General features: G+C 38.9%; 1 protein-coding gene across 2 annotated transcripts; it reads left to right on the forward strand.

The window, feature by feature from the left end:
* The first annotated feature begins 39 nt into the window (after positions 1 to 39).
* acox1 (acyl-CoA oxidase 1, palmitoyl) lies at positions 40 to 13,932 on the forward strand. Of its 2 annotated transcripts, none has more exons than XM_089007343.1 (14): positions 40 to 249; positions 1,477 to 1,636; positions 2,387 to 2,547; positions 4,988 to 5,095; positions 5,192 to 5,311; positions 5,581 to 5,696; positions 6,209 to 6,378; positions 7,386 to 7,548; positions 7,717 to 7,907; positions 9,005 to 9,184; positions 9,268 to 9,373; positions 9,553 to 9,696; positions 10,863 to 11,069; positions 11,169 to 13,932. In XM_089007343.1, the coding sequence occupies exons 1-14, from the start codon at positions 141 to 143 to the stop codon at positions 11,217 to 11,219; spliced, it is 1,986 nt and encodes a 661-aa protein (XP_088863469.1). In that variant the 5' UTR covers positions 40 to 140; the 3' UTR covers positions 11,220 to 13,932. The 2 variants fall into 2 exon arrangements, with proteins under 2 accessions (XP_088863469.1, XP_088863468.1); XM_089007342.1 differs by lacking the exon at positions 2,387 to 2,547 and adding an exon at positions 3,664 to 3,824.
* Positions 13,933 to 14,207: the final 275 nt, after the last annotated feature.

Here is a 14,207-nt window from a genome sequence, read left to right on the forward strand (position 1 = left end):
CCAAGGAAAAACTAAAATTTACTTCCGGGGGCGTGTCACGTGACCTGACGTCACCCACTTTGCGTTCAGGACAAAACCTACACAAACACGCCGCGCGTGTATTCTATTTTTTCTCTGTTTAATTCCTTTTGAGGACAAACATGAATCCTGACATACTAAACGAGAGGCGGAAGGCAACATTTGACGTCGAAAATCTCACCAACATTTTGAATGGAGGCCCCGAAAAGACCAAGAGAAGAAGAGAAATTGGTAACTTGCCGCAAAGTGTATTCTGACAGGTCATTTTGGACATTGTGAACTCTAACCTACTATCATTCTATCAGCTGTATCCTACAATTTCTGAAATTATCGTCAAAGAATATGAAATCGTTGTGACAAGTTTAATGAGGCACGAGTTAAGCGGCTATGACGTTAGCTAGCAGATTGTGGTGCAGTTTATGAATCGCTGTTGAGTTGATTCAACTGTACAGTATATTATATCTCCGAGAAGTTCGTTGCGCCTTTCTCCTTGTTTGTGTAAATAACGTGTGTCTTAGAGCTAAGACTGTGAACACACTCGTCCAGTATTTTCTGACCCTAGAAGCATATTTTAAAACGGACAAAATGTCATGGAACAAATGCCATGTGAAGTGGTTGCACGGGTTAATTATACACCTTTTGACGTCCTGTGTAAAATAATGTAATCCTGATGCTTGCTGCTGTACACCACCGGCATAGATAGACAAAGTATATATATATTTATTTACATATAAGTAAACGTGTAAAAGTTAGTTTTTCTGTAGCTTATTTGACTGCTGCACGGCCAGAGTAAGATACAGATCTGGAATTCACTTCCACCCAACATCCGAAATATGGACTTTCTTCCCACCTTCCAATCCCACCTCAAAACCCATCTGTTTAAAATCGCATTCACCGTTTAGTTTAATCTGCTCTTTTATTATTTCTCATTTTATTTGTTTTTTTTTTTCATGTTCTGGTGTTTATTGTTCCATTGTTCTTTTTGTTTGTGAAGTGCTCATGGGTGTTTTGAAAGGCGCTTGTAAATAAAATAATTATTATGAAGAATCAATTGCTGCTCATTAAGCTGGAAGAAATGTCCACGTATTTATCATGGTGGGTGATTATCCAGTAAGGGAAACTTTTTAATATAGAGACCACATACAAACACGACAGTCGTATCCCTCCCGCATGCTTTAAACACATTTGTATTTTTTAAAACGCATGTAAAAGTAGTTATCAGCATCTGCTTCCACATTATTGTTGTCAGACTTCTCCAAAATAAGAGACCAGGAGTGACCTTGCTTTTAATCACACTGCATCTCTTTTCCCCAGACCTCTCTGCTGTCTGACATGTTGCCACACAACTCTAAGCATTTAGCATTGCCTGTGTCGTAGCCTACTGCAAAAACAATCTCTAACAATGTACTCAATATAATAATAATGTTACTTATTCATTCCCCCCTCTTTCCACTTCAGAGTCAATTGTCTTGAATGATCCAGACTTTAAGGACGAGGACCCAAACTTCCTCTCCCGCAGTGAGCGCTATGACCAAGCTGTCAGAAAGAGTGCCCAAATGATCCTCAAGATGAGGGAGTATGGGATTGCGGACCCAGAGGAGATCTACTGCTATAAGAGGTATTTGATTACAAGTCACACACCCATAGTGATAGATCTTATAACACTTCCTTTCTATTGCAAGGCAAAAATCCCATGGTAAAAGTGTCCTAGGGCCTTGAGTAAATGCTCCAGGCATTGTACTTTTGTATATACAAATAAAGTTGGAGCAAAGTACATTCAGAGATTAAAACTATGTCAAAGGGTGCGTGTGTTGTCCAGTTTGCAGCTACGTAGAATACAACTTAATACAGGAAACAACAATATGAAGTATTTACTTACATATTTACTTTTCTAAAACTTATATATATTTCATTGCACATTTTAAACCGTAGTTTCTGTGCATATCCTTAACTCTTAAAGAGATGGGACAGTTGAGTTTGAGTGACGACCAACCATTGGTTTTGAACGTGAGGGACATTGATCCTGTTGTCTGCGACCATAAAACAACTGGGCGTTCCTTCATATGCCAACCAAGCCCCTGTTAAGTTGTCCAGAAGGTGTTTTTATATCATGCAGCCACCCGGAAATGTCCTTCTTTGTAAGACACCAGTCAAAAAAAAACAGACATTATTGCCTCTTTTCCAATGTAGACCTTGTACTGCTCAAACATGTTTTGATAGAAGGTAATATTCCAAATAATGTAAAAATCTCGCCATTTCCCGCAGATTTTAATTGAGGGTTCATACATGATCTACCAACCGATCTACCTTCACATTAGTTCCCAATCCTTCAAATCAGTTAATAATTGTGTACCTTCCATTCACTCAGAATGTTTCGAGGCAACTTTCAGGAGGCAATGGGGCTACACTTTGCCATGTTCATCCCAACCCTCTATGGCCAATGTGACCCCGTGCAGTCCAAGAAATGGTTACCGCTAGCAGAGTCCTACCAGGCCATGGGCACGTATGCTCAAACTGAGCTAGGTCACGGTCAGTTCTTGAGTGCACCCTTTATATTATTTTTTGGAGATAATTAAAAATCAGATATATTTACATTAGCATTTTTGGCTAGTGAAAACAGGCCCATTTGAGGCAAGGTTTACTTGTATAGTATGTGTTTGACAGATCAATATTCAAGTGCAGATTTAATATTTTTTTTCCCAATACAAATAATAGTAATTTTATTTGTTGATATAAGTACCAGTGGCCATTAGTCATGTATTTTTGTGATTCACCACCTTCCGGAATAAACCATGTCTTGGAACCCATACATCTTAAAGGACAACCGACGTCTCCGGACAAGTTGTGTCCATAATTTGTAAAATGGCTTCAAATGACTTCTACTGAGCTTATTTTCCAAAGATTCCACCGTATATAGCTATATTTTACGTTTTAAGACTCGCGCGGAAAATTCCTGAAGTCTAGTTTTTGAGTTGGTGACGAGTCCGTACGTGACGTCACTGAAGGAACCCCCCCTGACCGAAAATAGGACACATTGTAACAGTCCTTCCATCACGTCAATGCATTTGGCTGTGCTTGTTTGGTCTGAAAACGTCATGTTGCACCAAAAAGAGCCAGAAGAGGGCGACCAAGCTCCATATAAGGAATTTTTCAGCCATGCGACAGGACCTGGAAAATACTATTTGGATTTGCATTCAGCACAACCGGGGCGGGAGAAGTGTGATACAGTACTTCCCACCAGTTCTTCATTACTGATTCCTCTTCTCTATGACAACTGGAGATTCAACACAAAAATATTGTGTGTGTGTGTGTGTGTGTGTGTGTGTGTATATATATATATATATATATATATATATATATATATATATATATATATATATATATATATATACGAGTGTCTATATGATGATATAATCTGCATGTCAAGATCACAAGGTGAATAAATAATTTGGTCTCTCTCTTTCTTCATGGCTGCCACCCACTTTCTATACCCATGCTTATTTTAATCCCTCCATGAATGTGTCCTTCATTGGCTTCTTCATCTTCATGGCTTTCACTCGCCATAATTTGTCAACTCTCAAAAATGCTAAAACAAAAAAAATGCTTGGTTTCCTGTTCCATTGGCATCTGCCTTCTATGGTTCAGCTGCGTGCACCCAGGCAGGCCCGATCCTTTTGATCTGCATCTCGGAATGTTCCTGCCTACACTGCTCAACCAGGCAACTCCAGAACAAATGGACCGCTTCTTCATGCCCGCCTGGAACCTAGAGATCATCGGCACCTACGCTCAGACTGAGATGGGCCACGGTAAAATACTGAATAGCATGGCCCAAATTCCACCTTCTGATTTGAAAGCAAAAGTGGTCCTTATGATTTCCAAATGTCCGGGTTGGTCAAGGTGGTGTTTTTGTTTGACGTAAGCTAGCTCAAAGTTCAATTCAAAATTTGAAAAATGAAATAGTTCATTCAGTTCATTGGTCCGAATTCAAAAACTAAGTTAACCATTTCCAAAATGGAGATTTTTGGGGGGAAATTTGATAATTTTTCTTTTAAGAAACACTATTTTGCTGCGAGCTATTACTCTTAAATTACTTGCGTTTTTCCATTTTGCCACCCGATGGCAGCAACTTTTACGATACAATCTCGTGGAAAACCTTTTTGCTTGAATTTTAAAACAAGTGAGTCGTCTTAAGTGCGCAGACACAAATCGAATACATAGTAAGATGAGGCTGAAGTCAGAAATGAGCTGTCAAAAACTCAACTCCCACTCCAACACCAACATAAAAAGATGACCAACCCGCGACCTTCCTGCCCACTCCATGGTTTACAAAGGGTAAATGTCCAGTCTAATGCCCACTAGGGACTATTTGTCATCAACCAATACAGATTTCCAGAGTGAGCTAACTAGCACATGCTCTTCTACCACTCCCCAAAGTCATCATGCATTGCAGTATGATGACCTATGCAAACCATGTGAGGCTTTATGTGTAGGCTCATTTAGCGTAGCTTCAGATGGCTTTTCTCCCAGAAGGCTTTCTAATGCTCAAACCCATCAAAATTTCCTTCAGGTTATTCTCCAACATATTCTAGTTTTGGTGGGTTGTTCAGACTAAAAAAAATATATATATATATATATAATGCACGTTAATATATGCTATACAAAGGATTTAGCATCAGGGAGAGTTGTTACCATGAATTTGGATCTGTCAAACATTTACAGGGAGCACTGCTTTACTACTATATTGAAATGTTTGAAATTTTGAAATTTTCAGTACTGTAGTTCTCAAAAGGAGAACATATTCCAGTGCTGTGATTGCATCTATTTACCGAATGAATTAGCCGGTGACTTTATCACAACTCTCATGTGCTTGCTTTCGACCAAGATGCTTTCTGATAAGTTGATATTGTTTGATTTCATTTCATATATTAACTGTGTTTCTGGTGGTATTTGCCTAATGCCTTTCCTGCAGGTACGCATCTCAGAGGACTAGAGACCACTGCCACATATGACCCAAAAACACAGGAGTTTATCCTAAATAGTCCCACTGTCAGCTCAATCAAATGGTGGCCCGGAGGTCGTAAGTACAAGTACACGCCTTCAAAGACTACAAAAAATATATAGATATAAAATGCTGAAAGAACTGAATACAATCCCTGCTCTTCTCTTATTCTAGTTGGGAAGACCTCAAACCATGCAATTGTACTTGCCCAGCTCTATACTCAGGGAAGCTGCCACGGTCTGCATGCTTTTATTGTACCTATCCGTGATATGAACACACACAAACCACTACCAGGTAATTATGGTATTTTAATACAGTAAAGTCTCGTTATATCGATATTCAAGGGAGTCCGAAAAAATATCGATATAACCGGGACTATCGATATATCCGACCCTATTTGCATGTAATTTTCTCCGTGCGTGCATAGAAATAGTATTGATATAACCGGGACTATCGATATATCCGATATCGATATAACGAGACTTTACTGTATATATATTTTTTTGATGTAAATGATTATACCATATTTCCTCTTGGATAAAAACACATTATTTTCCTCACAGGTATTGTTGTTGGCGATATTGGCCCCAAATTTGGTTTTGATGAAGTCGACAACGGCTTTTTGAAACTTGAACACGTGCGGATACCACGAGAGAACATGCTCATGAAATACGCTAAGGTCAGATGATCGACAGAAATGTCACAGTCAGAAATGATTTCTCATTGAAGCAGAGAGCTGCTGCTTTCCTCCAGAATTGTATTCACTAATAATTACAATGTGCCAAAAGACATGCATTGATTTTTGAAACCTCTCTATATTATTATTCTATTATTGCAAATGTCACCTTTGTGGGACTATTAAAGGCTTTCTGATTCAGATTTTCCCATTCTTTATTACTACCTCACCCATCTATCTATTTTGCAATCCACCTATCCTCACCAGGATCGGGGGCGCTGAAGCCTATCTACAAAGTACTGTAGATACTGATAGATTTTAAATTGCGGCAGTGGTTTTTAACCTTTGTAGAGGTGAAGAACCCAAGCAATTAAGATGCACAATCATCATGAGTGAAAAATAAATGTCTTTTTTTTCACAAATTCAAGAGATTTAAAAGGGAGGATTTTATTTTTCTTAATAAGCATCAAAACATGCAACATCAAAATGCTGAATAATTCTTGTTTGTCCACTAGGTGGACCCTGATGGCACCTACATCAAGCCACCCAGTGCTAAACTGACTTACGGCACCATGGTTTTCATCCGTTCTATGATTGTCGGCGAGTCCGCTCAAGCCCTCGCAAAGTCTAGCACCATCGCCATCCGCTACAGTGTGGTCCGTCACCAGTCTGAAATCCGGCCTGGGTCAGTCACCACCACGAGTCACTTAAAGGACAACCGACGCCGCCGGACAAGTTGTATCCATAATTTGTAAAATCACTTCAAATGACTTCTATTAAGGGTATTTTACAAAGATTCCACCGCTATATTTTACGTTTTAAGACTCACGCTGAACATTCAGGAAGTCTTGTTTTTGAGTTGGTGACGAGTCCTCACGTGACGTCAGAAAAGGACCGCCTGCTGACCGTGAAAAGGACGCATTGTCCTTCCATCATGTAGTTGTTTGGTCTGGGGACCTCGTGTTGCACCCAAAAGGCGCCAGAGGGCGTCCAAGCGCCATTTAAGAATTTATCAGCCTGTGGAAATGAAGGTGGCCACAGGATGTCGCCATTTTGTGCCTTTTTTTTTTGTGAGAGATTTTCCCCCAATGTTGCCTCAAAATGGCCCAAATACATTTTTTAATCGATTGCAAACATGTATGATTTGCTCTTCAGAGCTATTTGAATCATATTCATAACTGGATGTGGAACAAGAAAGCATATTCTCCGAATCTGAAGCCATTGTTTTGATTCACGAGCAATGCAAGACGTCTTGGCGTGACGTCACAAAATGGCGTCGGGACTTTCTGAAAATGGGCAATTCGCAGCTCAATTTTTTGGAGATTTCGGACACTTTAAGTCATTTTTATTGGTGTTTTGCCTTGACTAAAAATATCATACTGCGTGTTTTGGGTATTTTAGATGCTATAAAACGTTTTTCTGGTGTCAGTTAAAAAACAAAAAAGTGACGTCGGTTGTCCTTTAAGTCATTTTTATTGGTGTTTTTCATTTAACTGAAAATATCAGCCTGCGTGTTTTGGGTATTTTAGATGCTATAAAACGTTTTTCTAATGTCAGTTAGGAAACAAAAAAATGCTGTCGGTTGTCCTTTAAGCAAGCAATTTGAATAATGCGCAAACACAGGCCTGTATCGCCGTTAATGTACGTGTTCATTAGCACCAAGCAGACGAAACATTTTGTCCTGTCTTGCAGTGCGCCAGAACCTCAAATCCTCGACTACCAGACGCAGCAATACAAACTGTTCCCTGTGCTTGCTATGGCTTATGCCTTCACTTTTGTTGGCCAGTACATGAACGAAACATACCATCGCATCAGTGGAGACATTCACCAGGGGGACTTTAGTGAGCTGCCAGAGGTACTTATCGCAGAGATAGTAACAGTATGTGTACATCGGATGCAAATTCCACTTTCATCTGTGATATATAATTTTATTTTCGATTCCCAATGAGCTGTTGGGTGATGTAAAAAAATATATATATTTCCACCCTATGTGTTTTACTTTTCACCTTTCTCCAATGTGTAGCTCCACGCTTTGTCTGCGGGTTTGAAAGCTTTCACCACGTGGGCAGCAAACTCTGCCATTGAGGTGTGCCGCATGTCGTGTGGCGGTCACGGCTACTCTCGCAGCAGTGCCTTTCCAGATATATATGTTGAGTTCACCCCAACGTGCACCTACGAAGGCGAGAACACAGTCATGATGCTGCAGACTGCAAGGTGTGTCACAAATGAATCGGAGCATATGTTCGTTGGAAGGCATTTGAGAGACTTCATGTTATTTTTGTCAGGGGTGTTGTATCTACCCCGGTCAAGGATGATGTCTCATACTAATGTCCAAAACGTTTCTTGTAGAACACCGTGAAAACTAAAATACATTTAAAACAACAATCGACATTGGACACTAGGGATATATATATATATATATATATATATAGGGCCTAAACTACCAGTAAGACTTTAGTTTGCTGACGAAGTTTCTTGGATAAGAGGCGAAACATCCGACACCTTCAAAGAAATACAGATGACTGCTGAAGAAACCTTTTCATCAACAATCGACATTATTACAATATGTTTGACAAGACATACAATAAATGAGCAAATTAATAACGTACCGTGTGCACCTTGTAAATCGCAAGTAGATAAACTTTAATAGCGTAGACCGTAGACTTTATCGTTCCCTTTCTCTGGCAATTTCTCTCGCAATTTGTCTCGTCCTGTCTCTCTCTAGCGATTTCTGTCGTGTGACACGGAACCGGAAGTGATCATAACAAAAATACGTATTATAAATAAAGTATTTGTAGAAAAACATACATATGAAGGTTCACATAGAAACGTTGAACACAAACAAAAAGCAACAAGACCAAAGAAATTATGTTTTTGTTGTCATGGCAACCAATGACAATATTGGCGCCAGTTACAGCTACCGTTTGAATTAGTCGTAGACATAGTTGAAAAAAACTCAACTCTACAACTAAGGGAAGGATTTAGCTGTTTTATGAAAATCGCTTCTTTTACTCCCCTTTCAAACCAACTATTTTCTTTCGCTAAGATTTTAACCTCATTGTCGTCAAATGAGTGGTTGCTACCTTTTAGGTGCATATGTACTTCCATATGGATAGTAGGGATATATATATAGGGTCGAAACTACCAGTAAGACTTTTTTTAGTTTCTTGGACAAGAAGCGAAACGTCCGACACCTTCAAAGAAGTACAGATGACGGCTGAAGAAACCTTTTCATCGATCTCATTAATTGTGTGAAACAATTTACTGAACTTTTCAACTAACATTTTGTGTGTGCGTGTACATGAATGCAGATATTTGATGAAAAGCTACAGGCAGGCCAGAGCTGGTGAGCGACTCCATGGCATTGTGTCATACCTTAATGAAGCCGAGCATCAGAGAATCCAGCCACAGCTCGTCACGGCAAGATCGACTGGGCTCGACATCAATGACCTGTCCACTCTGGTGGAGGTCTACAAGCTACGAGCCGCCACGTACGAGACAAGAACAATGGATTATCACAAGCCAGCAGCTGATTCGTCTCTGATCTATGCAAATGATCCTTCTGTGTGTTTAGTCTGGTCGAGTTGGCAGCCAAGAGCATCCAGAAGGAGCTGCAACACAACAAGAGCCAAGAGGATGCCTGGAATAATAGTGCTATCGACCTGGTTCGAGCCTCTGATGTAAGACCAATTTAAGTGTGACCAATGTTGTTTAGTTTATATGAATTTAAGCGGTACGTGTGAATTTCCATGCAACATTGACAAACCCCTCATTGTTCGTTATACTCGTTGACTCTTGGTTTGTCCACTCGACTGTCTGTCATCAAACTCAACGTTATCTTATATTTGACCTCCTCCAGGCCCACTGTCACTATGTGATAGTGAAACTCTTTGCTGACAAGTTGGCAGGGATTGATGGCGCCTCCGTACACTTGGTGCTTTTGACGCTTGCACGCCTCTATGCACTTCATGGCATCTCAAAGAACTCTGGAGACTTCCTTCAGGTACAAATTCCATCTTTACAACGGTGCCTCGAGATACAAATATACTTTCTGTGACCTTGCTTTTAAGACAAACCCTCATCCCAAATCTTTTCCCATTGAAATGAACCGAAATGCCATTAAGTTGTTCCAGTAACCAAGCAAACATAAAAATTATTGTAAAATGGGTTTTAATTAGGATAGGCTATGGCACGGGTGGGGGACGTTTGCTTCATGTAATGTGGCAACAACAAAAGCAACCCCACCGTGTATTTTTAAGTATCTATATGGCCACAATGCCTAATATTATATTTAAAAAAATTATAATAATAATTAAAAAAAAAAATATATATATATATATATATATATATATATATATATATATATATATATATATATATATATATATATATATAAATTTTATTTTCTCTCTCTATATATCTATATATATATATATATATAGAGAGAGAGAGAGAGAGAGACAGACGTAGAGATATATTGATTGATTGATTGATTGATTGATTGATTGATTGATTGATTGATTGATTGATTGATTGATTGATTGATTGGTAGATAGATTTATTTAATTGTTTCCTATGGGAAATTAATGTTTGGGATACACACTTTCCGCCTTAGACAGTCTTTCTGGGAACCAATTAAGTTCGTAAAGTTTGTATATATATTTTTTATTATATTTTTTATATATATTTTTTTCATTAAGCTAACAGACAGATATATTTTTTTTTCATTAAGCTAACAGAAACGCTTATTTCTGTGGTTGTTTTTAAATACACAAGATGTCATTCTTTGTCTTTTATATTCATTTTGACATTAAATTGAACTTTTCATGGCAACAAATAGCTTGAAGTCTATTTTTGAGGAATTGTTCAGTAAATGTACATGCCAAACTGCTTCTTGTTGAAATGAGTTGAATCGTCTGCGCTTGTAAGTCAAAGGCAAAAATGGGATGCGCGATGGCTTGAGTCTTAAAAAAAAACCAAACTCTGAAGTCAAGTTGCTCGTATCTCAAGGCGACACTGTAAAACAAAAAGTGCATTGAGTGGTTTTGCTCCATATGCACGGTTCACATCTGTCTTCTGTCTTGTCACTTGGTTGGTTTTCTCACTGTTTACAAATTACTTGCTGTAATTGGCTAATCCGACTGCACATTTCCATCATTTTGTTCCCAGGCTGGACTGTTGAACGGTTCGCAGCTGCTGGAGATTACGACTCGTATCAAAGAGCTGCTTTCTGAGCTGAGGCCAAATGCTGTGGCGCTGGTCGATGCCTTTGATATCCATGACAGGATGTTAAATTCAGTCTTAGGGCGATACGATGGGAATGTCTACGACCACATGTTTGAATGGGCCCGGCGCTCACCACTAAATTCTACAGAGGTCAGTAAATATCCCTGGTAGGGCTCAGAATGGTGACAAGTAATTGAAACCCACAGTTACTCATCATTTCAAATATCTATTACATTCTCCCTTCTGCAGGTCCACGAGTCCTATCATAAGTATCTGAAGCCACTGAGGTCCAAACTGTAAGATGAGCCACAGATAATGACAGTGAGCACTTTTGCTTGTGAATAAGAAATAGTTAGTGCATCATTTCAAACACCAACAAGGCTATTGCATTTCCTCTCACCTCACTTAGATACACTTGTGTCCTTAAAGGACAACCAACGTCACTTTTTTGTTTTTTAACTGACACCAGAAAAACGTTTTATAGCATCTAAAATACCCAAAACACACAGTATGATATTTTTAGTCCAATGCAAAACACCAATAAAAATGATGTAGAGTGTCTAAAAAGTACTTCAATTTGAAACCGGAAGTGGCCAGTTTCAGAAGGTCCCGCCCCCATGTTCGTGGTGTCACGACAAGACGTCTAGCCTTGCTCGAGAATCAAAACAATGGCTTCAGATTCGGAGAATATGCTTTCTTGTTACTCATCCAGTTATGAATATGATTCAGATAGTTCTGAAGAAGAAAGCATACATGTTTGCAATCGATTAAAGAATTTATTCCGTGTCATTTTGAGGCATCAGGGGTGGGAAATGTAGCACCCAAAAAAGGCAGAAAATGGCGACAAAGCCGTGTATGGAATTAATCAGCCTGTTTCCACATGCTGATTAATTCCTTACATGGAGCTTTGTCGCCCTCTTCTGCCTCTTTTTGGTCCTACACGACGTTTTCAGACCAAAGTACAGCAAAATACATTGACGTGATGGAAGAACTGCTACAATGTGTCCTTTTTTCGGTCAGGGGCGTTCCTTCAGTGACGTCACGTACGGACTCGTCACCAACTCAAAAACAAGACTTCCGGAATATTCAGCGCGAGTCTTAAAAGGTAAAATATAGCTATATGCGGTGGAATCTTTGTAAAATCCGCTCAGTAGAAGTCATTTGAAGCCATTTTACAAATTATGGACACAACTTGTCCGGCCGGAGACGTCGGTTGTCCTTTAAGACATAGTCGATTTCTCGAAGACAATCAGCCAAAGAGGTTTTTGACTGTCTTATAAATGTGTCTTTTTAATGAATTGATTCAAAATAGTTTTCAATTATATGACTAGGAATGACAGATTTTTGTGCCAATAAAAATATCCACATGCATCAAATGTATGTTTATGAAATTTCAAAGTTGTCTAATTATGTAATATGTCCTCATCTCCCATCCTCTCTGTCGTTGTCTGATGGCGCTCTTTTGTGTGCCAGTTCAGTTTTTCTCAACAAGAACATAATGCAACTAGTATTATTACATAACAATCCCAACATGAATATCTCTTTTTGTTGTTTTCAGTAGGCTACTAGACTTCTTGTCATTCTTTGACAAAAATCAGGACATTCAATGTCCATCTTTGACCTGAAGCAAATTACAACTCAGCTCAACAACTATTGTCTTTTTACTTCCTAAAATCTGTGTGTAGTTTCTGAGGCTTTGAGGTTGACAGATCTTCTGTTGTGGCTCAGTGTTTTGGGGCCATCAAAATGATTTAGCCAGACTGGGTCTACAATGCTGATAGATCGACAAATGCACATCAGGATGTATTTCATGACAGCAGAAATGAGCATTACCATATTTTCGCTTGCGTGCACGGAAAGCCAATCTCAATGTATAGTAGAATTAAAAGGTCTTGGAGAAGATACAGACAGGCGTATTGAGGAGAGCCACTTAAAGGACAACCGACGTCTCCGGACAAGTTGTGTCCATAATTTGTAAAATCGCTTCAAATGACTTCTACTGAGCGTATTTTACAAAGATTCCACCGCATATAGCTGTATGTTACGTTTTAAGACTCGCGCTGAATATTCCGGAAGTCTTGTTTTCGAGTTGGTGACGATTCCTCACCCTACGTCACTGAAGGAATGCCCCTGACTGAGAAAGGACATACGTTGCATCACCTCAGTGCATTTTGCGGTACTTTGTTTGGTCTGAAAACTTCGTGTTGATCCGCGTTGATGGCGAAATTAGAAGGAAAACACATAAATAACGTAATGGTGAATCGTTGTATGTTGCACCGAGACAATTCTTTGATATTCGTTGACAAAAATTCCAAGCTGAAAAAGAAACCTATTTCCAATGGAACTCTAGCGCCATCTTCTGCATTTTCTGTGACACTACACATCAGTCTTGATCCCTCAAAATGACCCGGAGGACCTTTATTCGATTGCAAACATTTAGACTTTCCTCTTCAGAACTATTTGAATCATATTCATAACTGGATGTGTAACAAGAAAGCATATTCTCCGAATCTGAAGCCATTGTTTCGATTCTCGAGCAATGCAAGACGTCTTGGCGTGACGTCGCGAACTGGGGGCGGGACTTTCTGAAAATGCCCAATTCGCAGCTCAGTTTTTTGCAGATTTTGGACACTTTAAGTCATTTTTATTGGTGTTTTGCATTTGAATAAAAATATCATACTGTGTGTTTTGGGTATTTTAGATGCTATAAAACCTTTTTCTGATGTCAGTTAATAAACAAAAAAGTGACGTCGGTTGTCCTTTAATGTAGATAATTTCAATCATTTTAGGAATACAAAATGTGCCTGTCTGCTTGTTCCTTCCTCAACTAAGATTGTTGTCTTCACTGGATAATATTTTATCTCTGTATTTACAGATGTATATGCTGTAAAGGCATGATAAGAATTAGCCATGATTTATTAACCACAATTGGTTGGATAAAAGTTCATGTTTTTGTTAATTCTGTGTTGATAATTTGACATGTTGTCAAAATAAATTTTCATGAAGCGCCGTGCGTCTGTCCTTCTGAGTCACTCGTTTCAAATGATTAGCCATAAACTGTTAATACATACATTTATTGGAAGCTGAAAAAGTAATATCAATTAATTATGATGTTCACGGAAGTCACGGAAGGACTTCTTTAATCGATTGCAAACATTTATGCTTTCCTCTTCAGAACTAGTATTTGAATCATATTCATCACTGGATGAGTAACAAGAAAGCATCTTCTCCGAATCTGAAGCCATTGTTTTGATTCTCGAGCAATTTGAATAGCAAAACCAACATTTG

This window comes from Hippocampus bargibanti, linkage group LG10, assembly GCF_051943395.1.
Source record: "Hippocampus bargibanti isolate YZ-2025 linkage group LG10, ASM5194339v1, whole genome shotgun sequence".
NCBI lineage: Eukaryota > Metazoa > Chordata > Actinopteri > Syngnathiformes > Syngnathidae > Hippocampus > Hippocampus bargibanti.